This window comes from Melopsittacus undulatus, chromosome 3, assembly GCF_012275295.1.
Source record: "Melopsittacus undulatus isolate bMelUnd1 chromosome 3, bMelUnd1.mat.Z, whole genome shotgun sequence".
Lineage (NCBI taxonomy): Eukaryota > Metazoa > Chordata > Aves > Psittaciformes > Psittaculidae > Melopsittacus > Melopsittacus undulatus.
In genome coordinates, this window is record NC_047529.1 from 116,338,973 (window position 1) to 116,365,925 (window position 26,953).

The 26,953-nt window shown below is 42.5% G+C and overlaps 1 protein-coding gene across 4 annotated transcripts; it reads left to right on the forward strand.

Annotated features, from left to right (window-relative positions):
* Positions 1–267: 267 nt before the first annotated feature.
* INTS7 (integrator complex subunit 7) lies at positions 268–20,438 on the forward strand. Of its 4 annotated transcripts, XM_034060305.1 has the most exons (20): positions 268–381; positions 584–713; positions 1,521–1,667; positions 1,880–2,017; positions 2,498–2,544; positions 3,454–3,653; positions 5,175–5,297; positions 5,731–5,848; positions 6,923–7,057; positions 7,551–7,648; positions 8,041–8,280; positions 9,385–9,522; positions 10,235–10,441; positions 14,499–14,693; positions 15,427–15,530; positions 16,090–16,158; positions 17,265–17,397; positions 18,421–18,519; positions 18,905–19,090; positions 19,998–20,438. In XM_034060305.1, the coding sequence occupies exons 1-20, from the start codon at positions 291–293 to the stop codon at positions 20,283–20,285; spliced, it is 2,886 nt and encodes a 961-aa protein (XP_033916196.1). In that variant the 5' UTR covers positions 268–290; the 3' UTR covers positions 20,286–20,438. The 4 variants fall into 4 exon arrangements, 2 of the variants coding, with proteins under 2 accessions (XP_033916196.1, XP_033916197.1); XR_004549439.1 differs by lacking the exon at positions 18,421–18,519 and having other exon boundaries at positions 17,265–17,375; XR_004549440.1 differs by lacking the exon at positions 19,998–20,438 and having other exon boundaries at positions 17,265–17,375; positions 18,905–19,044.
* The last annotated feature ends 6,515 nt before the right edge of the window (positions 20,439–26,953 follow it).

Consider the following 26,953-nt stretch of genomic DNA (forward strand, 5'->3'; position numbering starts at 1 on the left):
CATGCGCTGGTCCGAAACGCGACTGCGCATGAGCGGTACAAAAAGCTCACTGCGCATGCGCGACCCGAAACGAGACTGCGTATGCGCCGGCCCAAAGCGCTACTGCACACGCGCAGGTCCAAATCGGAACTGCGCATGCGCCAGCCCGAAACGCGACTGCGCATGCGCAGGCTCAAAATGCGACTGTGCCTGTCCAAAACACCACTGCGCATGCGCATGCCCAAAGCGGCGCATGCGCGTGCCCAAAGCGGCGCATGCGCAGGTATCCCGTCCGAGCTGAAGCGGTCGGTATGGCTGCCAGCGCCAAGTCGTTCCTGTCCGATGCGGGCTATGGGGAGCAGGAGCTGGACGCGAACTCTGCTCTCATGGAACTCGACAAAGGTGAGGCCGAGCGGCCATGGCAGTGCCTGCCTTGTAATGTTGCCGTTATCGTCCTCGGCTTCCACCGCCTGAGGGGCGGTGTTGTCTCGGCCCGCGGTCCTCGGCTGACGGGAGCTCGCTTTTGTACCGCCAGCGGGGGGTGGAGAGGGCATGGCCGGGAAGCAGTGTCGGTGTCTGCAGTGGTTGTTGGTGTCTCGTTTAGGTCTCAGGTCTGGGAAGCTCGGAGAGCAGTGCGAAGCCGTCGTTCGTTTTCCCAGGCTCTTCCAGAAATACCCTTTCCCCATTCTCATTAATTCAGCTTTCCTAAAGTTGGCTGATGTGTTCAGAGTCGGGTAAGTAGCCTCAGTCAGTTATCCATAGCAGTGTAGTGTGTCTTGGAGTGCTGCTGCACAGCAGCTTGGGCACATGTGAGGTTTTTTGTACGTTCGTGATAATACTGCTACACTGAGCACAAGCTGTGCTTAGGCTTTTCTGGACATGCTTTTTTATCAGATTTTTTTCCCTAAGTGTGTCCAAAACAGGTATCTGGTATCAGATAGGGGCTACAAGGATGCTGGAGAGGGGTCTGCATCAGGGACTGCAGCCACAGGACAAGGGGTGATGGGTTCAGAATGAAACAGGTGAAGTTCAGGTTAGATCTAAGGCAGAAGCTGTTCCCTGTGAGGGTGCTGAGGTGCTGGCACAGGGTGCCCAGAGAAGCTGTGGCTGCCCCATCCCTGGCAGTGCTCAAGGCCAGGTTGGACACAGGGGCTTGCAGCAACCTGCTCCAGTGGAAGGGATTCCTGCCCATGGCAGGGGTTGGAGCTGGATGAGCTTAAGGTCCCTTCCAGCCTAGCCCATTCTATGATTTTATTATTTGTTTATGCTCTCCTCATTGGTGTCACTGAGTGAATTTCCCTGAAACTGGGCCTGAATCTGACCCTACCATACTAGAAGACAAACACCATAGTGTGGCTATAGTCTCTTTGTTGTTCTCTTAGTCAAATATGTCTCTAAAGTATAGATCTTTTCTTGCTTTAATTTACTCTTGGGAGGTTGTTTTGGTTTTTATGATACTTTCATCTTAAAAGTGCTTGAATATTTAATATAGAACAACCTGATAAAGGAATGTGTGTGGAAATGTGTGTGCCTCCTAACAGAAACAACTTCCTGAGGCTCTGTGTGCTGAAAGTTACTCAGCAGAGTGAGAAGCACTTAGAGAAGATCCTAAATGTGGATGAGTTCGTCAAAAGAGTCTTCTCCGTCATTCACAGCAATGATCCAGTTGCTCGGGCCATTACCCTTCGGTATGTAATGACATTAATGAACCTGGACTTGATGATCTTACCTGGTTGGTTCTATGATTCTGTTTGTGCTCATCCACATCTATTACAGAAAGAAACATATTTTTCTATCAAAATAGGCTTTTAACCAGCCTTTCTATGTTTCTGTTTGTTTTTATCTGGCATTTCTTCATGATCACTGTTCTTCCTGATTTTGCTGTCATCTCTTCCTGTAGGATGTTGGGCAGCATGGCGTCTATCATTCCAGAAAGGAAGAATGCACATCACAGTATTCGTCAAAGCTTGGATTCCCATGATAATGTGGAAGTCGAAGCTGCAATATTTGCTGCTGCCAATTTTTCTGCACAATCAAAGTAAGATGTTATTTTTGTTTCCAGTTTTTCGTATCACAGAGAATGGAAACCCCGTTAGCCCTGGCATTCACAAACCTTTGGTAGTGCCAACCATGTAATTCTTATCAAAATGTTTGCTTGTATGGAATATTATGAAGAAATCTGAGCACAGCTTTAACAGATACTTCTTTATTTTTTAAAATGGTAGTGGAAAGCTCATAAATATGGGAATGCAAAGCGGAGCAGCAGCTTTAATCAAGGAGTATTTTACATAAATCCTGTTCTGGAACGAAACGTAGCGCTGCTTGTCACTTTGACATGTTCTTGGAAGCCCGCATTTGATCATGTGCAGGGTTTCTGAAAGAATGGGATCTTGGCAAGCTCTCTCTTGTGAAAGCTTTTATTCCTAAAGCACAGTGTTTGGTAGTTCAATTGGGTTTTATTTTTCAGTGATTTCCCTCTTGTATTTATCTCACCTGATACTTTGTCTTTTCTCTACAGGGATTTTGCTGCTGGCATATGTAATAAAATCAGCGAGATGATACAAGGTACATGTGTTACATTGAGTGATAAAAGGGAAAACCTAATTTCTCTGAGAGTTCCTTATTATCCTTATATAAATATTAAATGCTGTAGCTCTCATTCTCAAATATTTCCTGGTTTTAAGTTAAATTAGCTAACCATTAATCTAATGCCTGGCTTGTACCTCCTCTTTAAATCTTAAGTTCTCAAAACACCTGTTTGGTAAAGAGTGAAAGCTCATCTATAGCATGATGAATAAACTTGCATAGCCTATAACAGGTTGCTTCAGGTGAGTTAATCACAGAATCGTTGAATGGTGTGGGTTGGAAAGGACCTTAAAGCTCCTCCGGCTCCAACCCCTGCCACGGGCAGGGACCCCTTTCCCTGGAGCAGCTGCTCCAAGCCCCTGTGTCCAACCTGGCCTTGAGCACTGCCAGGGATGGGGCAGCCACAGCTTCTCTGGGCACCCTGTGCCAGCGCCTCAGCACCCTCACAGGGAACAGCTTCTGCCTTAGATCTAACCTGAACTTCACCTGTTTATGTTTAAACCCATCACCCCTTGACCTGTTGCTGCAGTCCCTGAGAAATCCTTGTAGCTCCCTTCAGACACTGGAAGCTGCTCTGAGGTCTCCATGTGGCTTTTCCTTCCGAGGCTGAAGAGCCCCAATGTTCTCAGCCTGTCATTTATGGGAAGTGCTGCAGGCTGTGCTCATCCCCGTGGCCTCCTCTGCACTTGCTCCAACAGCTCCATGTCCTCTTTACGTTGAGGACACCAGATGTGTGTCTTACCTACAATGAAGCAATCTTCTCCAAGACCTGTGGAAGTGCTTGGTACTGCAGTTAGCAGTGGTAGCAATGCAGACATACCTGTGCCTCAGTACTGCTGAAAGCCAGTACAAAGGACTAACACTACCTGTTTCTCTTCCCTGTTGCAGGTTTGGCCACACCTGTGGACTTGAAATTGAAGTTGATCCCTATTCTACAGCACATGCATCATGATGCTAGCCTAGCCTCCAGCTCCCGGCAGCTGCTCCAGCAGCTGGTAACATCATATCCCTCCACCAAGATGGTCATTGTTACTCTGCACACCTTTACTCTGCTTGCTGCTTCTTCTTTGGTTGACATTCCTAAGCAGGTAATTCTTCCTAATTATGTCTTTCAACTTAAAGCACATTTAAAAGACCTCAGATTCTAGCTGATGCTGAAAAATAAATGCACAGATATGCTGGGATGGTTGCTTCTATGTGCTATAGAGAAAGAACACCCTGAAAACTGCTGCTGCTATCATGTTTTTTGCTCTCTCTGGTCCTATTTCCAGATAACCCAGTCAAACACAGGAACCCTTCTTTACAGGTCTTTCTTTAAAACAATTGAGGTTGAAATCAAGCAGGACCTTAACGTCAACCCTGGCCTACTCTGAAAATATGTCAGCTTTACCTGTAGAACCCAGGCCTCACCTCTCACTACTGTGCATCCTCTCAGGTCCTGGGTGTGTGTTTTGCCTTCCTTGCATGCAAGTGAAGGCATATTTTAATAGCAGGGAATGTGTTTGAAAATATTTCTTGAAGAACTCTGAGGAGGTTGAATCTGTTGCTGTAATTTAGGACTACAAACAAGATTGTGATAGAAAAATACAATACTTTTATGTTCTGGTAGTGTGCTTTGTGGCCACAATTTATGTAGCGGGTCTGAGCACAGTGACATTTGAGACTAGCTAGTCCTTGTAGTCGCGAAAGTCATTGATTTCTTTCCATCCTGCACAGCTATGAAAGGCTGGTGTCTGTTACTGTTAAACTAGCAACATTGATCTGTCTGAAACTTCTTTTTTGATATGGCTGATTTCTATATTTCAGAGGATGCTTTCAATAGTATGGAATCTAAGCCAACTGAAACAACATTAGAACACTCTCTAGGCTTTCGGGGTTTTCTTAATGAGTAAAGAGTGGCAATTTATTACCTCTATGAGGTAAGATTGGTGATTTAGGCTGTATTTCTGTAACAGAACAGCCAATGCTGCTTAAAAGTGATAAGCCACTGTGGGGATAGAAAGCAAAAGCATGGCCAGCATCTTCGTGCTTTTTCATGTGCTGGCTATTCCATCTTTCCATCTCTGTGAAGTTTCAGGAAAAGAACACCACAAGGGACATGCAGTTAAGTGTCATTTAATAAGAGATCAAGGCTTCAGAGGGGGTGGGTAGGGGTTTGGGGTGTTTGGGTTAGGGTTTGGCAACCACATAGAAGGTGTCTGTGTTGATGTCTGTTAACTGCAGATCATGCAGCCACCCAGATAAGCTTCAGTAGTTGCTAGTAGTATAATCACAACAGTATAAGGGTTTTACTGAACTTCTTGGAGATACTTTATGGTAGCTCTGAGAGTGTCAAAACAGCTTTCGAGGCCTCTCAGGTGTGCAGGGTGAGAGAAGATAGAGAAGGATGTTTGAACAAGCAGAGCAGCATGGTAGAAATCAGCTGTCAGACTGTCTTAGCTTGCTGTGGCATTGCAGCCTAAGCAGTGGCTTTTCCATGTGGTGAGCCATCGGGCAGATATGGTGAGTTAGTTTTGGCTGTGTATGCTCAAAATTCTATCACACGTACCTTTAAAAAGACCTTCCCTCTAGTAGCATCTCTCTCAAACAGTGAATTTACTTTGTTGCAGATCCAGCTTTTGTTGCAGTACTTGAAGAGTGACCCCAGGAAGGCTGTGAAGAGACTTGCAATCCAAGATTTAAAGTTGCTGGCCAACAAGACACCACATACGTGGAGCAGAGAAAACATTCAGGTTGATGCATCCTTTTAGGCTATAATTTGTTAGGGAAATTTGCAATTAGTTGCAGGATTCTTTCCAGAAGAACAATTTTGGAGGTAAACAAAGCGTGTAATCATGCATGTCTCTAAGACTAGAGAACTGTCTTATCATCTTTACCAATATTTGATCAGTGAGAACTGATAACATTTTTGCAACTGATTTTTAAGTAAGAAATGACTTAGAATTGGTGTTTCCTAGCACCTGAAACCTGCTGTCCTTTTTCTGCAAGCTATGTCCTAGGTCTGCTATTGAAACAGATGCTTCAGGACATGACTCCTGATTTTGATTTCAGTAGAGTCTATTTTGACTCTCAAAACTTTTCATAGCCAAGTGCAACCAAACTTTTGAATACAGATGGCTCATGGGACTTCCTTCCCTCTGGATCTTTTCTCCTGCTACTCTTTAGGCACTCTGTGAATCTGCTCTTCACACTCCTTATGACAGCTTGAAGCTGGGCATGCTGTCTGTTCTTTCCGTGTTATCGGGGACCATTGCCATTAAACAGTACTTCAGCACTGCTCCAGGTAAGAAAACAAGATCAGGTTATTATCTTTGGCATTTTGGATGCTTTGACCTGTCTGTCTACTGATCATCAGTTTCATCTAAGCATTTTGTAGTGTGTTCTTAAACTGGTTTTGAACTTCAGCATACTAGGGGAGAGACAGAATGTGTTCATCATATGTAAACTTAAAATGGGATACTTGCATACCCACAAATAGTCATGGTCTAAGATTTTCTTCTTGATTTTGTGATTAATGTGCCTTATGAAAGATTTTCTTACCTTTGGGTCTTATATGCCCTCAGTGATATGGTTTAGTGGTGGTCTTGGCGATCCTGGGGTAATGGTTGGACTTGGTTATCTTAAAGGTCTTTTCCAACCTGGTTGATTCTATGATTCTTCAACTTTTCTTCATCAAATGAAGAAATGTAATGCCTCCCAAGTGGCTGTCCGGCGTTCTGCTTTGAAACCATGGATTTGCATAGTTTTTGAGTAGCATGAAGACTTAATGGTGTGAGTGTGGGCTGGCATATTATCCTGGCTCAGTGAAGCTTTGCCACATTTGTGGGAATGACCTGCTTCAGTACCAGGTGAACCTTTCTGCCTTGTGACTGTATTTTGAAGAAAGAGAGTAGACATTTAAAAGTGATTCAGGCTATCTTGTTCTTAAAATGTTGATCACATGGTTTTCTTTTTCTTCTTAAAAGCCAGACTGCCCTAATGAGTTATTACAAGCCCAACTACATGGGCTGCAGAAGCAGAGAAAAATAGTACATCCTCTTCAGTCATTCTGGCATGTCTTAATATGTTTACCAGCTTTTTTAATGAGATATAATAATTCTTAAGGTAATACTTCTCCGAGTCCCTGAAACATCAGCCTTTAGACCCAAATATTCTTTCTTACCTCTAACTTGTATAGTCTTCAGGAATGGAGGGAGAGCCTCTGTGTGTGCAGAAAGAGATGTTTTCATCCTGTCCTTTAAACATCAGAAATAATCCTAAATCAATATAGACTTTCTGTAGAAATGTGCTTGAAGAGATCTGTGGTGTACTTGCAGACTGTGCTGACTTATGTCCTGCTTGCCTTGTCTTTGCTTAGGAACAGCAGCTACAACTACAAGGTCATTTGATTTAGTAAAACTGGCACAGGAGTGCTGTTACCATAATAACCGTGGCATTGCAGCTCATGGTGTGAGAATTCTGACTAATATATCAGCCTCTTGTCAGGAAAAAGGTAAATGAGAGCAAGGACAGTGAAATGTGTGTTTGCAGTTAGGCTTATGCACTTAACATGTGTTAACTGGTCATGTCTGAGAACCTGTCTGTAAATCTGCCTGATTCTTCATGCTGGTTTGGGAGAATGGGGCCTATAATCTAGCAGAGAACACTCTGTATGATTTTATGAATGGTTAGAAAGATTCCATCTTTGATTTAGAATTGTTTGTCAGCCTTTGAAAACTCTTTGCACAAAGCCTGTTGCAAAAGAATAACAGGGCATTTAGAAGCCTTGGTCCAGAGACTTAATGCTCTACAAATGCCACAGTTGGTGTGACTGCAGGATAAGTTACCTGAGACATGGAACAGCAGAATTGCTTCTAATCAAAATAAAGTGAGGCAGAGGTATTGGGAAGATACTGGTCATGAATGCAACACCAGTCCAAACGTTATAGCACCTGTGGTCAGAAAATGTAACTGAGAACTAACTTACTCTTTTTTCCTTTTCTTAGATCTTCTGCCTTTGGAGCAAGATGCAGTTTTTGGCTTAGAAGCTCTACTTGTTCTTTGTAGTCAAGATGACAGTCCAGGAGCTCAAGCAACCTTAAAGGTGACATTACTATTGTCTTCCCTTAGTACAGCTTTAAGTTTCACAGTAATACTCCTCTCAGAGGAACAGCTATAATAAAACATGAAGTTGAACGTGGCATGGAGGTGTCTCTGGAGGACAAAGGACACAGCTTGCTCTTTGGAGGTGGGAATGCAATGTACAGGATTACACCACTTCTCTATTATTTTAATTTACCCACTTCATAAGCTGCTTCTGTGAATTTTACCCAGTTATTTTTCTATAAAGTCTGGTGGTGTGAGAAAGATTAGAATTTCTTGAATTTGTCTTCTTTATTTCTGCAACCATACTTGCAGATAAGTGTAACTTAACTTTAAAGTTAAACTTTAAGTAGACGTTATGTTTATTGTACCTGTTGGTTGTGTGAGTTGCAGATCACATTAACTTGCATGGTGAAGCTGGTCAAGTGCCGTCCTCACCTGAGCCAGTCAGTAGTTGAATCCCTGCTGACCCAGCTACACAGCGCCCAGGATGCTGCCAGGATTTTCATGTGCCATTGTTTAGCAGCTATTGCCATGCAGCTGCCTGTCCTAGCAGATGGGATGCTAGGAGACCTTATGGACCTCTATAAATTAATTGGACTATCTGCCACAGATAAAAAACAGGAACTCTTGGTAAGACTTCCTTCTGGTAAATAGGTCTTAGATTCATAGAGTCATAGAATCAACCAGGTTGGAAAAGCCCTTTAAGCTCATCCAGTCCAACCATTCCCCAGCCCTGCCAAGGCTACCACTGCCCCATGGCACTGAGGCCTCGTCTCCACGCTGTGTGAACACTTGCAGGGCCGGTGCCTGCAGCCCTGCCCTGGGCAGCCTGTTCCAATGCCTGAGCACCCTGTGGGGCAGGAATTGTTCCTCAGCTCCATCTAAACCTGCCCTGGTGCAGCTTGAGGCCGGTTCCTCTTGTCCCATCCCTTGTTCCTTGGGAGCAGAGCCCAGCCCCTCCTGGCTTCATCCTCCTGTCAGGCACTTGGAGGGAGCCATCAGGTCCCCCTGAGCCTTCTCCATTTGAACCCCCCAGGTCCCTACTTATATGCAAACTACTGTGGATTGATTTTATTTATAAAAGCCCGCTAAGTCATTTGCTCTCTCTGAGTTGATGTGCCAGTCTATAGCCACCCTTTTCAGTTGTGCTTGAACTTTTGATGACATACATTCAGTATTGAAATATCTCATGGCTGGAGCTGAATTATGTATTTATTAAGTGTATTCCATCAGATTTTCCAGCAGGTGGCACTGCTTAGACAAATCCAGCTATTGAAATTAATGGCATATCTGTAAAATAATGGTTAGAGAAAAGCAAAATGGCAGTTAGCTCACTTCATGTCTGGTAACTCTCATGCACATGACTGAATACACTCTAAGAGATAAAAATGCTTTTATCATGTCTGTTTGGAAATGAATTTGAATTTTAAGAAGGAGATTACAAGCTTCTGGTTACTTCATTCATTGCATTTGAAACATCTCAATTAAAAGCCACAGGAAAGCTTCTTTAAAAGAAAGTGACTTTCATCTCCAAGAATGAAGCTACTTAATAAACTACTTAAAAGATACGTGACTGAGAAGTTCCTCAGTTAAAATGGTTATGTAATCTTCTATGTAGTTTTGAGTCTAAAATCAAGCAGATAATTTCTGGTAGCTTAGGAAACAGCTGGCTTTTTCTTTCCTTTTTTATTTAGCTCCTGCTATCTAACCTTCTTCCTCACCTTCCTTTATTAGGTTTCTCTTGCCACAGTGATATTTGTTTCCAGCCAGAAAGCTTTATCTTCAGATATCAAAACTGTTATCAAACAGCAGCTGGAGAATGCCTCCAATGGATGGACAGCCTACAGGATAGCTAGGCAGGCTTCCAGAATGGTAAGTGAAATACCTGCAGGAAAATGGTTTAGTGCTAGTGGCTTCTTTGATCTGGAAAACGAAAATAAGGAACATGGTAGGACTTGTGAGGAGGAAATGAATGGGGGATTTAGGCACTTCCCTCTTAATTCCCTGGAATGCTGATAAAGATACATGACATTTAGGGCAGTCATCCCGTTGGTGTGGTTTTTCACTTGTTTTTTGAAGTATTTGGAAAGGGAGTAAGTAATGATCTGATACTTTCTTGAGCACATGCCTAATCTGCATTATCTAGCTGTTCTTTAGAAGGTGATATAGGCCATCCTGATGTGTGCTTTTCAGTGTGATGAAAGGAAGGAAAAGATACTATTTACCTTTTCACAGGTGGAGTTAGAATGACTTAGAAACCCCAGTATGAGATGCTGTCATAAAAGTAAATTTCAGTATTTGTTTCTCATATTGTTGAATTACCTTGTGTAAATAAGTACTACACTCATTAAGTATAAATATATACATATATGGGTAAGTAGATAGGCTGCTGTTTCCATAAAATAAGCATTTGTGCTTTAATTATTGTTAGGATTGTCATGATCAAACGATTTTCAGAAATTTCACTGTTTCTAACACTAAAGTAAGAGTAATTCTGGAGATGCTGCTGTTTTCTTATGTATATTTGTGTCATAGAAATGCACAGCCTTCATGTCCCCTCTGAAAAACATTCTTGTCATTGCAGGGCAACCATGACATGGCTAGAGAGCTCTATCAAAGCCTGCTCACTCAAGTGGCATCAGAACACTTCTACTTCTGGCTGAACAGCTTGAAGGAGTTCTCCCATGCAGAACAATGTCTGACAGGCCTGCAGGAGGACAACTACAGCTCGGCGCTGTCTTGCATTGCTGAAGCTTTAAAATCCTATCACAAAGGAATAGCATCACTGACGGTTAGCACAGATGTACTTTAGTGATACCTTAGTGTACTTTAGATGTACTTTACTGTATACTGTAGCATAGAATCACAGACTGGTTTGGGTTGGAAAGGAGCTTAAGGTCTAGTGCCAACCCAACTAGGGGCAGCCACAGCTTCTCTGGGCACCCTGTGCCAGTGCATCAGCAGCCTCACAGGGAAGAACTTCTTTCTTATATCCAACCTGAACTTGCCTTGTTTTAGTTTGAAGCCATCAACCTCTGTCCTATTGCTGTGGTCCCTGATCTGTTTGATTTCTGTTCTTAAACCTCCGAGAAGTTTTTTGACATTTGCTGACTCTGTTTGAGAGGACGGCAGGGAAGAGCCAGTTGTAACACACTGCATCTGCAGAGAGAAGATGCTGTAGCTCAGCCAAGTGCGATTAGCTAGACTCCTTCACCACCTCCCCTTCCTGCCTTGATCAGACCCTGTGATATGATCACACAGGCACATCTGGTTTTAAAGTCACAGCACTTAGAATTTGTCACTCCTTGTTTTGGCTGAATAAACACTATTGTAATAGTCAAGCCTGGGACTTTGTCTCCATTGGCTGCTATCTTCTCGAGATATGAAGAAGGATTTAATTGTCTTCCTGCTGAGTTTGTGTTGCTTTCTATTTGACGAAGTAATCCTGTGGAATCCTAACAACCAGGCAACACAAATTTACTAGGAGAAGGGAGGACAATTAAATCAGCAGAATTCAGATGGTACCTGCTTTTCTGCAAATCCTTCATCTCTCTGGGGTGGTGAAAAAAAGCAGGAAGCTGTGTGATGGCTGAGAATGTTACCAAAAAAAAGCCCATTAATGATTATGGACCAGCTCTTACTGTGAAGTTGCTTCTTAATGAAAGACATTCCAGCTTCACACAGTAATTTCATATTTTAGTTTCCATGAAGGAGTCATTATGTGCAGTTCTTTATCTTTTGAGTTGAGAAAGTCGGGGCTGTTCAGCCTGGAGAAGAGAAGGCTGTGTGGAGACCTCATAGCAGCCTTCCAGTATCTGAAGGGGGCTACAGGGATGCTGGTGAGGGACTCTTCATTAGGGACTGTAGTGATAGGACAAGGGGTAACGGGTTGAAACTTAAACAGCAGAGGTTTAGACTGGATATAAGGAAGAAATTCTTTACTGTGAGGGTGGTGAGGTACTGGAATGGGTTGCCCAGGGAGGTAGTGAATGCTCCATCCCTGGCAGTGTTCAAGACCAGGTTGGATGAAGCCTTGGGTGATATGGTTTAGTGTGAGGTGTCCCTGCCCATGGCAGGGGGGTTGGAACTAGATGATCTTGAGGTCCTTTCCAACCCTAACTATTCTATGATTCTATGATTCTATGAATTAGGCTGCTTTTTTTCAGGTACTGGAACTGTCAAGTGCTTTGGCAATCCAGATATTATTGTTTAATAAGGTTCAGGTACTACTGGTGATTAATAAATATTCCTCAAGAGGCAGTAAATTTTACACCTTTGTCTTCTGGGAGAAAGCTGTATTATTTCTGAAGTATTTGTCTTTAACTTGTTAGCTGAGTGAACAAGGCTTGTAATTCAGCATTTCAAGATTTCTTTAATGTCTAAAAGACATTGAGGGGGAGACCTCATCTAATGAGATGTTAATATTTAATAGAGGCAGGAAAATAACTGGCTTCAATAGGTCATTCTGTGAGTCAGTAATTTAATGAGCCTTTCCCTAGGGTTTGGGGTTTTTTCTGTTGAAGGATTCCTGTCCTCATCACCCCTGCTGACTTCATTTCCTGGTTGCACATAGTGCTTTGCTGAGTGCAGTACCTTCCTTGTGGGTTGTTGTGGTCCAGAGGAGTAAATATGGGTTTTTGAGGGCTAGAGAAGAGGAAGTGAGGTTTATAGCTAGCAGTTGAATCACTCTGAACAAATTCCTAACCTTGTGTGTACCAGTTGTAAAAGGAGCCACTCACTGCTTGCATCTACAGCACCCAGCATCTCAAAGGCAAGCGGAGTGTAATGTGCACATAATAGTCTTACTGCTGAAGACCTTTGCTGTCTCTTCCCTCTGAGTTTTGCTTTACTGTTACTACTGTTTCAGTGTAGGGCATGACTCAGCACTGTTGGTACTGTAGAGCACTATTAGTGCATATGATGAGTCTTACGTAGCTGTTCACTTTGTAGCCAAAAGACTCTGTGTCAGTAAATCTGTTGCAGATCTTCACTCAGCCCAGTTTAGCAATGATGAAATACTTGTCAGAAGATTTCTCAGTGCCTTCTTGACAGACATGCAACTGTCTGTCTTGCATTGCTCTGTGCAACATGTTCTGTCACATGAGTTAGTCCACTTGAGGAAGAAATCCCATTACTTTATGGATGCTGGGGGGAGGGCAGGGTCTTGTGGAGCAGATTGACCACAGTCCCCATCTGTCTCTCTGTGTACTTGCTTGTATAGTTATTTTGACTAAGACCTGCTCTTTCTTGCACAAAACATGCATCTCATTTGGTAGCACTGTGCTTATTTTTCACTGCTGGCAGTCTAGTGAAGATATAGAACTTGAACAAAGCACTAAAATAACCACTGATTAAGTAGTTCTAACTCCACATACGTTGATAAGAAGTGGTGCTGTTGAAGAGTTTGGCTGAGCCAAAGAACTCTGCTATTTTCTAGAAAGAATTGTAACTCATTGATTGCCCATGGATTATAGGGGTAGCAGATAAGGTAAATTGAGTATTAATGAGACAAGCTTGTCTTTCCATTTGCAAGAGCCAAGTCCAATTTGTGCTACTAAAAATGTCTGGATTTTCTGCTCTTAAGTGCTGGTACTTTACTATCTATAAAAGCCTGTAATCTCTGTAGAGCAATTACAGTGCACTGAGGTCTCCTACAGAGGGTTGTCTGATACCACCCTTGCAAAATCAACTGAACAGTTCCCATCCGAAAGGGCTCTCTTCTGTTTTTTTAATGCCCTTGGACAGGAGAAAGCAAAGGAGTTGGGTAGGAAGTGCTGAAGTAGCCTTACTTGCTTGAAATCTAGCTCAGTAGTTTAAAGTGATTGCAACTGGCTGATGTTTCTTCTCTTTAGTCAGTAGTGAGCCAGTTCCTAGATGTTTTGTGAGTTTGCTGCTTTCCTGTTGGCAGAGAAATGGATCTTTATAAGGTTTTTGGAGTGGGCTATAACTTCTTGCTTTCAGCAGTAACCTTTTCTGTTGATGAATAAAAAGCACAGGAGATGATATGCATGGGTTTAACATGCTGCCATTCTCTGAGTAAGAGATGGTCCCAGTGCTTTGTTTTAGAGAAGACTTTGCCTTCTCCTAAAGAAAAATGTATACTCAAAATCCAGCAGTACAAGGAAAATCAGTGGATTTCTGGCCTAACTAATATGAAATATCGGATGCTGCAGTTTACCCCTGCCTTGGGTGTCCTGAGGTGTCACAGATGCTTCACACGTCAGATAAAGTCTTAGGGAAGAGTTTCACAGGACTGTATCTTCTAAACAACCACAGCATGTCTGCCCTCCTCGAGTTCTCTTATTTACTGTTCTTAGTTGTCACTGAACTCTCTCTTGCCTGCATCACTTGCAAGGTTGAATGCCTTTGTAATGTTCCATTTCACAAGATGCACAAGGTTATTGCCCCTTTCTCCTGCTGTAGGTAATTTCTCCATTTCCTTCTCTTCTGGCTGATACAGGGAATCACTTTGTCAGTCCTCATGTTTCCCTTTGCCTTCCAGTTCAGTGTGCCCTCTCTTACGGTAAGGACTGTCTGGACTAATGTCATCTGAAGACTAATGGCTTGGCCTTGGTAAAAGAGGAAATAGGTGCCCCAATAGCGTTGTAACAGCTTGAGTCACATTTGTTACAAGGGTGATACACTTGAAATAGGGATTAATGATCACTTCTGTGTTGTTTATATTCAGTATGATTTTAAATTGAGCAAATCTCTCAAATGTGTCTTAAACCAGCAGCTTTTAGAATTGAATTCAGTTGTGGGATGAGACAGTTCAGTGCCATTGCAATGTTATTTTATGATGGTTGCTTTTGACCTAGATTGCCAGCATCTCTATTGCTGTGTTTCAGGCTGCTAGTACGCCACTTAATCCGCTGAGCTTTCAGTGTGGATTTGTGAAACTCAGGATTGACCTTCTGCAAGCTTTTTCTCAACTGATTTGTACCTGCAACAGCCTCAAAACAAGTCCACCCCCAGCTATTGCCACGACGATTGCTATGACATCAGGAAATGACCTCCAGAGGTGTGGACGCATCTCTAACCAGGCATGTGTTCTTTTTCCACTCTTGTGTTTGCCATCAGTTTTGCTTCTCAGCAAACATAGCTTATGAAAGAAATGAAAAGTGGTAGTGAAGAGTTTTGTTAAATAGTGGGCCTTGGTTTTCACCTATAGTCATACAAATGTCTGCCTGTAACAGGGTGTATTGTGAAGTTATGTACATGTGTTTTCTCATACATTCATGCGCTCAGCTTCCAAGATATCCATGTGATAAGCCCCTTGGAAAGCTCAAACTTGCAGCAAGACCTTTCACACCTTGTTTTGAAACACCTCAGATACTGTGATTACATTAACAAAGAATATGTAATTTAGGATCCTATTGCAGCCTCTTTTGGTGAGTGTTGGCAACAGACTTGCTACCATACAGAACATCAAGACAGTCTGCTTCTAAAATGCATGTAGTCTGCAAGAAGGCATCAGTGGGTAGTCTTTGAGAGACAGTTTGGTTTACCTTAGGGGATGGTGGAGGTTGTTGATGGGGTTTAGATGTTGTTTGGTCTGTTTTGCTTTATTTTTAGCCCAAGGAGGGTATGTTGGTGCTGTGTTACAGGAAGAAATACCAGTTTAATGCACAGATAACGGCCTGTCACTTTGGTGACTTTTATCTGTGTGAAGGAGCAAGAACTTGGTATATCTTGCTGGAATATGCTGGATGTGTGGGGGTTTGATTTCTTTTGCTTTGATTTGGGTTTTTTTGACTACCAACATTGCCTCTGTAGATGAAGCACTCAATGGAGGAATTCCGGAACCTGGCTACCCGCTATGGAGAGCTGTATCAGGCATCTTTTGATGCCGACTCAGCAACTCTAAGGAATGTAGAACTGTATCCTTTTAAAAACCTTAGGATTTCATAGACTCAACTAGGGTGAAAAGACCTTTAAGCTCATCAAGTCTGACCATTCCCCAGCACTGCCAAGGCCACCACAAACCCATGGCACTGATGGCCTCATCTATACAGTGTGTGAGCACTTCCAGGAGCAGTGGCCCTGGGCAGTCTGTTCCAATGCCTGAGCATCCTCTCATATGTTGACTTCCCTTCTCATGTGGACAGAATGATGGTGACCAATCCTGTTTTCTACAGAGACTGGCACAAAATCATTTTGAAACAGGAACATAGAAATTAGATATTCATTGCTTAAAACTTATTTGGAAGTAAATATTGCCATACTATTGCTTGGGATTGCTTCATGAAGAAGTTAGGACACAAACATTGCAACAGCATAAAATTGGGGGTTTTCATGGTTCTTGATCTGTTTACTAAAGGAGTAATGACTGTAGAATTACTTTGCAGAAGGTAGAGAAATAAGTCCAGTAACCATACTGCATTTCTTGGTTCAGGTTCAATCTTTCTAAATCTTTTAACTCCTTAATATCAACATCAGGCAACAGCAGAGCTGCCTGTTGATTTCACATGCAATAGAAGCTCTGATTTTGGATCCAGAATCTGCAAAGTAGGTCTGATAGTTAACTCCTTTGCTGTTTATTTGTAAATCCCTGGGGGCTTTAAGCCTAGGAATTCAAAGAATGCTCAGAAGGTTTCTCAGTAGACCCTTCTAATTCCACTCTGGGCAGGCTTGAGGACCTGGTGCTGCTGTGCTGTACCTGGCAGGCTCTAGGGGCTGTGGTTTGGGTTCCACATTTGTTCTGATTTTCTGTGGGGAATACTCTGCTGGGCCTGTTTTAAATACAGGCTTACATTAAAATAAACCCCAACTTTTTATCTCTTCTTTAGCCACCTGTTTCAGCTTGTGTCATTCTGTGTTGGCTCCCATGCCTACTGTTTGCACTTGTAAGCACGCATCGGTTTCCTTTAGAGTCCTGAAAATATATGCACTAAATTCGTTTAAACTCTTAATGTAAATCCATAACTTCTGACTCTTTTTTAAACTTTAAACTTATATCCACTAGGAAATTAAGTTCCTATGAATCGAAGCACTCTCTAAAACTCCCAGGCTGAGATTAAATGGAAGATAATGTGGATAAACATAGCTTTAAATGTGTGATGTTTTATAACTGGAAGTAAAAGTGAACATCAAAGTGATTGTCCTACTCCTTATGGATTAAGCATTGCTTAGAAAGTATATTGATCAAACTTGTAAAAAGGATGAAGCTGGGGACTTCAAAACATTAGGTGTATAGGAGATGGAATTGTATTCAAGGTATGAGATTACAAACTTCCAGATTTAGTCTTAACTCTGACATTCTTGCTTTTCCTTGAGCTGTGAGACTTCCAAAAGCATTAGAAACACTACAGGCTTAAATAAAAGGTAGGGATATTAAGTGTGCTGAGCCTGTTAGACCCCTAAATGCTTCAAGTGAGAAAGGATGGGAACAGAAGATGGGATAAGATGTAGTTAGGGGTTTAAATGTAATGGGCAAGTCTTATAGCAGAAAAATAATACAGAAACAAAGTTAACAGTGTGAACAGTTATTTCTTAATGAATTTCGAGTTGTAACAGGGGATGGACGGTCTTGTTGGATCTGTTTGGGAATAAGCCTCCCACATTACAAAGAGGAAAGTATGTCAGACACGGTGAAAAGTTTTGGGTTTTTTTAGTTTCCAGGAATACAGCTCAAATGGAACAGCACATGTTGAGAGTGAATATGAAAGAAGAATGATGTCTGTATTTAATCATGTACTGGAAGAAGTGGAATCCCTCAACAGGAAGTATGCTCCTGTGTCTTACTTGGCAAGTAGTGGTTTTAAATGTATATTCTGTGGACAAACCTTCCAAAACCTCAGCACCTCCATGTGTCTTTAGTGGTCAAGAAACTGAAGGACATGCTTAACATAAGCTTTTACTGGCATAAACAGTCTCTAGTGTCCAGCAGTAGCCTAGCTTCAGTCCCTGAGCTGCTGGCAGTTAAGACTGTGTTTTGTGAGTGTAGCATTTCTCTTATCAATGCAGGTCATCAGAGAACACAAAGTAAAGTGGGCTGAATGCAAACAGTGAGCTGATAACATACTACTTTACAGAGCTAGTAGGGTTTCATCTCTTAGTGAACATCATAAAGCTGTAGTGCACGTTGATGGGAACAAGGTAGTTCATTTGTCATTGCTGGTATCTGTTTGCCTAGTTTCTAAATTCATCAGTCCTTACCAATTCCAAACACAACAAAGAGTGAGTTGTGTGAACCACAGAAAAGGTAAACCTTGTAAACTCAGTTGTCACTAGCTCCGTGCAGCTTGGTGCCTTCAGTAACACTGCCTTGGCTCATATGAGCCAGAAGGACAGTATAGTGTAGTGGGGAAAAAAAGAGTAGACAGGAGGCTTAAAACTTAATTGTTGCACCACATTAGGTTGTGATGCTTGGAGGGACTTGTTGACTTAGAGGGGAATTGTTGTATGTTTGAGGTGTTGGGTGTGTTTCAAGTGGATCCTACTCTGCTGACTCTTAACACTATGGCTGAAATGATCTGAATTGTTCTTTCCTTGGCCTCCTTGTTCTTTCCAGAGCATAATACCTTCTTCATAAATGGGCAGAACATAAGTGGAGAGGCTGAATGTAGTCTTGAAATCATAGAATGGTTAGGATTGGAAAGCACCTTAAGATCATCTAGTTCCAAAAAGGCTGTTACCCTATGACTGTATCGATATATTTCTGGACTCCCAGTGGAAATCATTGCAATTTCACAGTCCCTCAAGTGTATTTTTTTCCCCTGTGCTATGAATGATGTATTCTTCTCAATGGTTTGGCTCTGTTTCTTGCAGCATACAGCTTGTCTGTGCAATGCTGTTATCGCATTGTTGAAGGTGCCCCTTTCATTTCAAAGGTACTTTTTCCAAAAGCTGCAGTCGACAAGTATTAAGGTAAGGACTGCTCAAATGTGGCCTGAAATCTCTCTTTGTAGAGTCTACCTCATGAGAAAAGCCTCCCTGAAGGTACAAAGCTTTGGCATTTTTATTGAAGATACTTAACTGCAAATAGTGTCTGGGGTTATCTGTTAGGAATAACTTGAGTCATATGTACGTACGGGCATTAAGAATCAGTAGACTGTGACTTAGGCAAGTAGGATTCATTTCTTTGACTGCAAAGCAATCAAGATAGAAGTTTTGTGTTTCCATTTGCTGGTTTCCCTTCCAAACCCCTCCTTGGAATTTTTGCTATAAGAAGGTGTTCTGTTCCATCCTGGAATTGTGCTTGCTTTCCTGGAGGTATAAAATCACATTTGTAGCCTGTTTTCTTGTGTTTCAGCTTGCTTTATCCCCATCTCCGAGGAACCCAGCAGAACCTATTGCGGTACAGAACAATCAGCAGTTGGCTCTAAAGGTGGAAGGAGTGGTTCAACATGGGTCTAAACCAGGCCTTTTCCGTAAAATCCAGTCCGTCTGCCTAAATGTCTCTTCAGTGCTGCAGAGCAAATCTGGACAAGACTATAAGGTATATAGATAGAATAGAAGCAGGAGTCTTAAGCTTTCTTGCTGTTTTTTCCTGCTCTTTTGTTTGCCTCTGGTTTAATAGAATTTCAGGTTGAAATGAATGGGTTCTTCTGTGATCCTCTCACTCTGAGCAGTTGACATTCAAGCCCGTGCCAGACTCAGGCATAGTGTATGGGATTTTTAGGTCTGCTGTATGCTGATGTGTTTTTAGTACCAGCTTTTCCAAACAGAAGTGTCTTTGTGATGTTCAGAACAAGTCAGGAATCCGCTTAAAATTGGGGGAAATTCAACCTAGGTATATAGCATATTAAACTGCAAAGGGGAAAAGGCAGATTATTCTCTACCATGTAGATTCTTTATCCTCATTTTAAGGGTAGATTTTTCCTTTTGTTTACGGAAACTGGGAAGATGTGCTGTCCAAATTAAATAGCACCTGAGGAGATGCATATGAAACTTGAGTCAACAGTTCTGTCAAAGACTGCATGTTCAGAAGTTACGGTTCTGATAATGTATGACGTTTAATGAGAAGCCTGTTTTGGTGGGTTTGGGGTGGTTGTGTTTGTTTTGTTGTTTGGTTGGGGTTTTTTTTGAGGGGGAAAGGAAAAAGTTGCTCCTAAAAGAACAGGACTAGGAAGTGTGTAATGTTTATCTGACTTGTTTAGTCTGTGGAAAACTAGAACCTCAGGGAGAAACAGACATGTTGGCTACCTTGCTTCTGTGAATAGATATCAAAAGAATGCATTCATCAATGATGAAACATGTCAAGCTGATTCAAACATGCACGTGCATTGGTTAGGAAAACTGAGGACAAAGGTTTTTCTCTGATCTCTCCTTTTCAAATGGAGAGGAGAAAACTTACTTGAGCAGGTTTCTACAAAATGGGATTTTAACCTTCCATGTGTTCTCAGATTCCTATTGACAACATGACCAATGAAATGGAGCAGAGGGTGGAACCACACAACGACTACTTCAGCACTCAGTTTCTGTTAAACTTTGTGATACTTGGCACCCACAACATCACAGTAGAGTCCTCTGTGATAGATTCAAATGGTATTGTCTGGAAAACTGGGCCTAAAACAACCATTTTTGTTAAGTCTCTTGAGGATCCGTATTCCCAGCAGGTTCGTCTTCAGCAGCAGCAAGGACAGCCGCCATCGCAGCAGCAACAGCAGAGAACAGCGTATTCACGGTTTTAATTCCCTGAAGGGACTCTATCCTGGTCAATACAGCTTTTCTTGGACACTTCTTTTTGGTTTTTGACCCACAATTTTAACCTCCTACAAAATCTCAGATGCCAACTTGTACTTTTTATATTGATCTCAGATAAATTTGAACTTGATTCAGCAGAACCAACTCCATTCACATTTCCTTTTAATATGAGAACTTCTGCCCCATCACTTCTGCTAACAAATGTGTGGCAGCAAGCTCCACAAACTCTGACAGCAGGGGATACTAGGAGCCCTTTGGTACTTTCTTTGAGGCACATAGGTTCTAATGTTAGGCTTATGGGGTATCAGTAAGCACTTTGGCTAGTTATACAGAACTGAATGTAATACCAAGTGTGTATCTTTTAATGTGAAGGAATTAGCAGGAATATCCACAGGCTTGGGGTTTGTTTTTGTGACATTTTAGTAGCAGCTTCTAGTAGGATGTGTATTACTACAATTCAGCAGCAGTACTCAATGTATACATCTGAAAGGAAAGAAGTTGTGGCTCACTTCTCATACGCAGTTGTAGAGGGAGTTGCTGTCTGAGGAGTCTTACAAGAGGCAGAGTTTTACAGGTGGGAACAGTAGTTGTTTCTCAGATGATACAGAAGAGATTACTGTGGTGTTTTTCTGTCTTCCTGCATTTTGGAAGGCTTTGGTTTCGTTGGGGTTTTTGTTCTTGGAAAATTGCAGTCATCATTTGTTGTAACTGCTTTGTTTCAAAACAGGAATTTTTATATACCAAAGCTTTGTAATCTTGTGTCCTCTTTGACCAGCTCAGTCAATCTTCACTGTTCCTTTTGCAGGATAACTTGAAGGAGAATTTTGCCAGTAGTAGGAATTGATTCAGGATAATTTTGGGAGTATGCTGCTTCATATGTAGTTTTTGTGTTGCTTTTGAGACGTAAAAGGCTGAACTCTGCCTCTCTCTGGACTCTCAGGCAATAGAACATATAACATGTCCTTCACTTGGTCCTCATGAATAATCTCTGCTTATCACTCTGCAGGAAAGTAGGACCCACTTGAATGGGGAGGAGGAAGAGGCAGTTCTTACAGGCTTCAGTTTGTAGATGGCTTAGTACCTCTCATTGGAGCAGAACTTTTCAGTTACTTAGTAAGTTCCTAAGATTCTGTTAGTACTTCAAGTTGATCTCACTGTAGAAGCTGACTAGAACTTGCAGATTCAGCTTTGCCTTACACGCAGAGAACAGGATAATGAATTGTTCGAAGCCCGGGTTTTTATGTCATAGCTGGATGAAGAATTGTTTTTGCTCCATTTTCCCGTAATAGTTGCTTAAGAAATCAACTTTCTTCCTCTTGGCTTGAGACTAACAAAGAACTGGAAGTGGTGATGGGAGGTTTTGTAATAGCTTGGTCATGCTGTAATACTGAGCAGGAAAGGTAATTGGGATGCAAAGTGGAAAAGAAGAATCAAAATCAGTGGAAGATTCAGCAGCATCCTTCTTGAATCTGATTTTTATTTTGTGCAGGAGATGGAAACTACCCCTGCCCTTCAGGCTGAGGGAAATGGCAGTTGCTTTCCCCCCCTTTATGGTTTCTTAGTTTTGTGTGCTTGTGTATGTAGAGAATCATAGAACAGTTTATGTTGGAAAGGACGTGCAAAGCTCATCTAGTCCAGCCCCCTGCAATGAGCAGGGACATCTTCAACTCGGGTTACTCTGAACCACATCCAGCCTGGCCTGCAATGTCTCCAGGGATGGGGCATCCAGCACCTCTCTGGGCAGCCTGTGCCACTGTTTCACCACCATCATTGTAAAGATTTCCTCACATCCAGCCTGAATCTCCCTCTTTTAGTTTAAACCCATCAGCCCTCGTCCTGTCACAACAGGCCCTGCTCAAAAGTCTCTCCCCATATTTCTTAGAGGCCCCTTTTAAGAACTGAAAGGCCACAATGAGGTCTCCCCAGGCCCTTCTCTTCTCAAGCTGAACAACCCCAGCTCTCTCAGAGAGGTGCACCATCCCTCTGGTCATTTCTGTGGCCCTTCTCTGGACCCTCTTCAGCAGGTCCATACAGCTCTGTGTGCATACATACACCCATAGCTACCTATAGTTTCATGGTCCAGAAAGAGATGATTCCCCTGGTGTTGTGCATGCTGTCTGTCACATTGAAGATCTGAACTATTTGTGATAGGTTGGGTTCTTTCATTAAAGTCATAGATCTGTGTCTTAACCACAAACCCCTCCTTATTATAATAAGAAAAAGGCTAAGAGGTCAAACACTTCTTTTTTAATCCTGCATAATGAATGTATGTTTCTTGCTCTGTTATTGACCAATATGTTGCTGGAAACCTGTGATGGCAGCATCCCAAAACAACTCAGCCTTTCCTTCTAAGTCATTAGCTATTTCACAGTGAATAGTTAAACTTGGGAGAAGCCTAATAGGAAAAAAACTTACCCAGGGAAACCCCTGATCTCATCCGAGGCTTCATTGCCTGTGACTCAGTAAGATTAACCCTGCTGCAATGGGAAAAAACGATTCTTTCTCCAAACAAGTTTCTTCACGTGATCTGAAAGGCTTCTAGAATTCCAGGAACTTGGATCAATTTTAGAGCCAGGCAAATTATAACTGAAGTCTGCAAGCCTGGGTGCTAGGTATGTGGGATTGCAGGGTGAAGGTAGATGCCTTCTGGAAGAGGGTGAGTAGAATTAGAGTAGATGAGTTTGTACAGGAAGGTGGCTTGCTGTGCAAATTCCTAATGCGCTGAAGAGTTTCCTATGCTGGCTTATTTGTAGGTTCATACAGGTAGGTGCTGATCAAGCAAGACCCTGGGCCTGTTACTGTATTGTCCTTTGTAAGCAGTGGTTTATATGGAGTTTGTAGTGAGGTTATTCCCTGGGTGTTTGTCTTCAAACATTGTGCATCTTTATTCCTAATACACTTTGAAATACACTTTGCAAACCAAGGTTTTCATAGAAATCAATGGCTCAAAACACCCAAAGAGAAGTGAAGAAGGGTGTTACAGTTACAGCAATGCACAGAAAGCCATCAGCAGTGAATGTGATCCTTGACTATTAATAGAAGCAGGGAGGTTGTCTTGCTTGAATCCTGCGTTCTCTTTCTGGTGCCTGTGCTTAAAGATGTGCAACAAAGAATCTAGACAGTTCTTGTATGATATGGACCCAAGTTAAATGTCACTAGTGTTTCTCAATAAACAAAGCAGTAACTTGATCACTTTGCATAGCTGCATACTGATAATGGGAGACAATTCAGCTCTTCTTCACTTACTGGCACAAGAAGGAAAATATGCAGTGGCTAGACACAGGTTTGAAGCTGCTGCTGTGAATTCAAACGACAAGCAGGCATGTGCAGGCAGCTACCATCATCATCTGGGTTTCATCTAGCTCTGATAAATTCTTGGGCTGGGGAAAGGTGGAGATGATCAAGTGAAGATGACAGGAGGTATTCATAATGTGTAGTTCTGCATTAAGCTAACAGGAATAGTTCCTAGGCTTGAGAATTTAAACTGCCTTCTCTGTGGGTGATGGAGCCAGATGCTCTCAGAAGTACTCACTACTCCCCTTCTTGTGACCCTGTGCTCAGACATACCAGAAAGTATAATTTCTAGATTCCTGGCTGACCTCTTGCTCAAGGCAATGTGGAACTCAACAAGGGGTAGGGAAGGAATTCCCCCTGTCAGATTCTGCCTTCCTCTGGAATTTAGTGTGTAACCTCCTGCTAAGGTCGTTTAAGTGTGTTTCACAAGTGATTCCCTGAAGTGTCACTCACTGTGTGTATTCATGGCACCTGAGACTTCCCTTTCTTCCTAGTTTTGTTCCCTTGGTAATGCACTCATTTTAACCCAGGACTGAAACGGCTTGGTTTAGCTAAGGCTTTTGGATCTGATAGTGGATATACATTCACTTTCATCTGATTTTTCTGTACAGTTTCACATGACTTAACAGGTCTAGAAGAAAGCTCAATGATCCTTTAAATAAATGCATAAAGTTGTGACGTCAATAAAGAAAGTAATTTTACAACTTGAGTTTAAAAAACCCAACAAAACTTACTGAAGAATCAGTAGGATTTGAACGAATTACATTCATTCCTAAAATCTCTTCTGAATGATGTTCACTATGTGTGTATGTATATAAAGCAAGAGGGATCTCATACAGCATGAAGCATCTTGCCTTCAAAAGTAGCTGTGTTTCTTTTCTGGCTGCCTTCTTTCTGCTGGCCTACAGTGCTTTGCCATCTGCTTGCTCGGCACATTGACACGTGCCCTTTTAGCAGCATCTCAAAGCAGTCTGTTCCTTTTGTGGCAGTGCAGGTGCAGTAGGGTATCTGCAGTGTCCAAACCAAGTGTGTGTATGGGAAAATGAAGGGGAGATGGGTGTCTTGAGAGCCCTGACAGCTCACGAAGCAGTTCTGAGTTGAGTAGAGCCCAAGAACTGGTAGTTCTCTCAGCCCAACTGCTGTAATGCAGCATCCAGCAGTATTGAAGTTACTCTTGCTTCGCCCGCATAGATGCCTCCAAGGACACAACCTTAGATGCTAAGCAAAAGGAGACTTGGCCTATATTAACCTTCAAAGCAGAGAGAGTGATAGAGACAGAATTACTTCTTAAAAGCAAGGGAAAAACAAGTGTTATGTTGCTTTTCTTACCAGATACTACACAGTGTTGCAGTTACCTTCATCCCCATGTGAATTTTGAAGCCAGGTGCTGGTTTGTGTTACTGGAAATAGGCCTGTGTTGATGGTGACCCTAGATAGGTCTCGAGTTCTTTGTACTCCAAGTGATATCTCCCTGACAAACAGCAGCTGCTCAAACTCGGCATTGAAGTCACAGCTTACAGTGAGCACTCAAGCCAGCGGCTGTTCTGCATGCTTCAAAGTTGCTCTGCTCTGCTGACTGTCAGCAGAGTGCTGGGAAATAGCAAGTGTCATCATGATGTTCTCATTTGCTTTTAGGATAGTCGTTATCTACCCCTTGCTTACTCACCTCAAAGCAGTGCTACTGAAATGAAAGACAGCTTGGCTGTATGTTAATGGAGTTTCCAGTTAGCCTCAGCCTCCTGATCCAAGGACCTTAGACAAGGTAAGAGCTTTCAGTGAATATTGGGAGAAAAGTCTTTCCCAGGCTAGCAAGAGAATGAGTAATGCCTTAAACTCTGTCTGCTGGGCACCTAAGTGTAGTAAAAAACAGTTTCTGTGTTCTTTTTTGTCAGCATTGAAGCAGAGACCCAGTAGAGCAGTCAAGGTGATACCTCTTCTATTGTATAGAAATAAAACTCGGGCCATAAGCACCTCATAGTCTTAAAACTAATCCTTTTCATTTCTTCTTAAATGGATAGGGAGTCATACACATCCCCTCAGATTTGAGTTTCTGGGTCTCAAGAAGTCTTTAAAAGCTCTGATTAATAAAAGCAATTATTTGGGGATGTTTTTATGGGTATTAGTGTTGAGTACAAAGCTCCAAAGGAGAAGGTGGTTTGTGTGGGTTATCTGATTTAAAACACATTTGCTCAACAGTTTATGACTTGCTGGCAGCCCATCTTACAGACTCCTTCCCTGCTTACTAGAAGTCCTAAGTTTAGGAATACAGCTAATTTGAAATTAATAGCTGTGCATGCTTAAGAGCTTCTAACTAGAGAGCAAAACTCCTGAGTAGCAGTTGCACTAGAAGAGGTGGTGTGTCATAAACTAAATGGTATGTGGATGGATGGACTCTTGCCACAGACGATGGGTGAATCAGGGTATAGTTTTCGTGCTCTGTTTCACACAGTGGAGGGGCGTGGTGCTGCTGATCTGGCTCTTTCTCCAGCTTGCTCCTGCCTTTGTCTTTGCTCTTTGCATCAGATCACGAGTTTGTCCAGGTAAAAGTTTCATTTTTAGGGTGTTGTTTCAGCTGATCAGCAGGCTTGGCTTGGCTGACTGCAGCAACTTCACAGAGCCAGTAAAAGGAAGGTGCTGGGGAAGATGTGTGGTGTATCCTGTAAGTAATAATCAACTGTTGGCCTGACTGAGCACACATCTGTGGTGAATCTCTGTAGTTAATACAAGTCTAGAGGGAATAATCTGTTCACACAGGTCTGACCTGTAGCATTTCTGCATGGCCAGTTTGAGGGCAGAGATCACTGCAGAAGTGACCAGCCTTCCCATCTGCTGTGAAGCACCACCACGAGTGAGGCAGCGGAAGAGGAGGAATGCCCTTGTGGAGTAGGGGATGAGGCCAAGCCTGCAGTGAGTTGTCAGTCTTTGCTCTGGTGTGCGTGAGATGTACTTGAATGTGCCCTGATTCGCCAGCAGTGCATATGGGCAGCAGCTAAGAGCGGTGAGTGATGACAGCCATCTGACTTGCCTGCTTTTACTACGTCCTAAAGTATGAAGATGTCAAAGTCCTGATTTGATGTTATTTTGTAGTTACACTGGTGTGATTCCTACATGAACGCTTGGAAAGTTTGGCCAAAGCCAGGTTTTTATCACTTGAGCTTAAGTCCACTGGCACTATTCTTGTAGGTGTGTATTTGCAGAAACTGGTCTGTGCAAATGACAACATTCAAACTAGGTGGTTGTGCACTGAGTAGAGCAACAACATGCATGGGGACCTCTCGGAGCTAGTCACCCACTTCAGACAGACAGGAAATTCCAGGTGTTGTAATAATCCACAGGAAATGGTGTCTTACCTCTTCAGGTC

Bases quoted from the DNA above. Each gene is read 5' to 3' on its own strand.
- INTS7 (XM_034060305.1), top strand. From the start codon at position 291: ATGGCTGCCAGCGCCAAGTCGTTCCTGTCCGATGCGGGCTATGGGGAG. The intron at 7,649-8,040 runs GTGACATTACTA...TGTGAGTTGCAG, and splicing joins GAGCTCAAGCAACCTTAAAG to ATCACATTAACTTGCATGGT. The intron at 10,442-14,498 runs GTTAGCACAGAT...GCTGTGTTTCAG, and splicing joins AAGGAATAGCATCACTGACG to GCTGCTAGTACGCCACTTAA.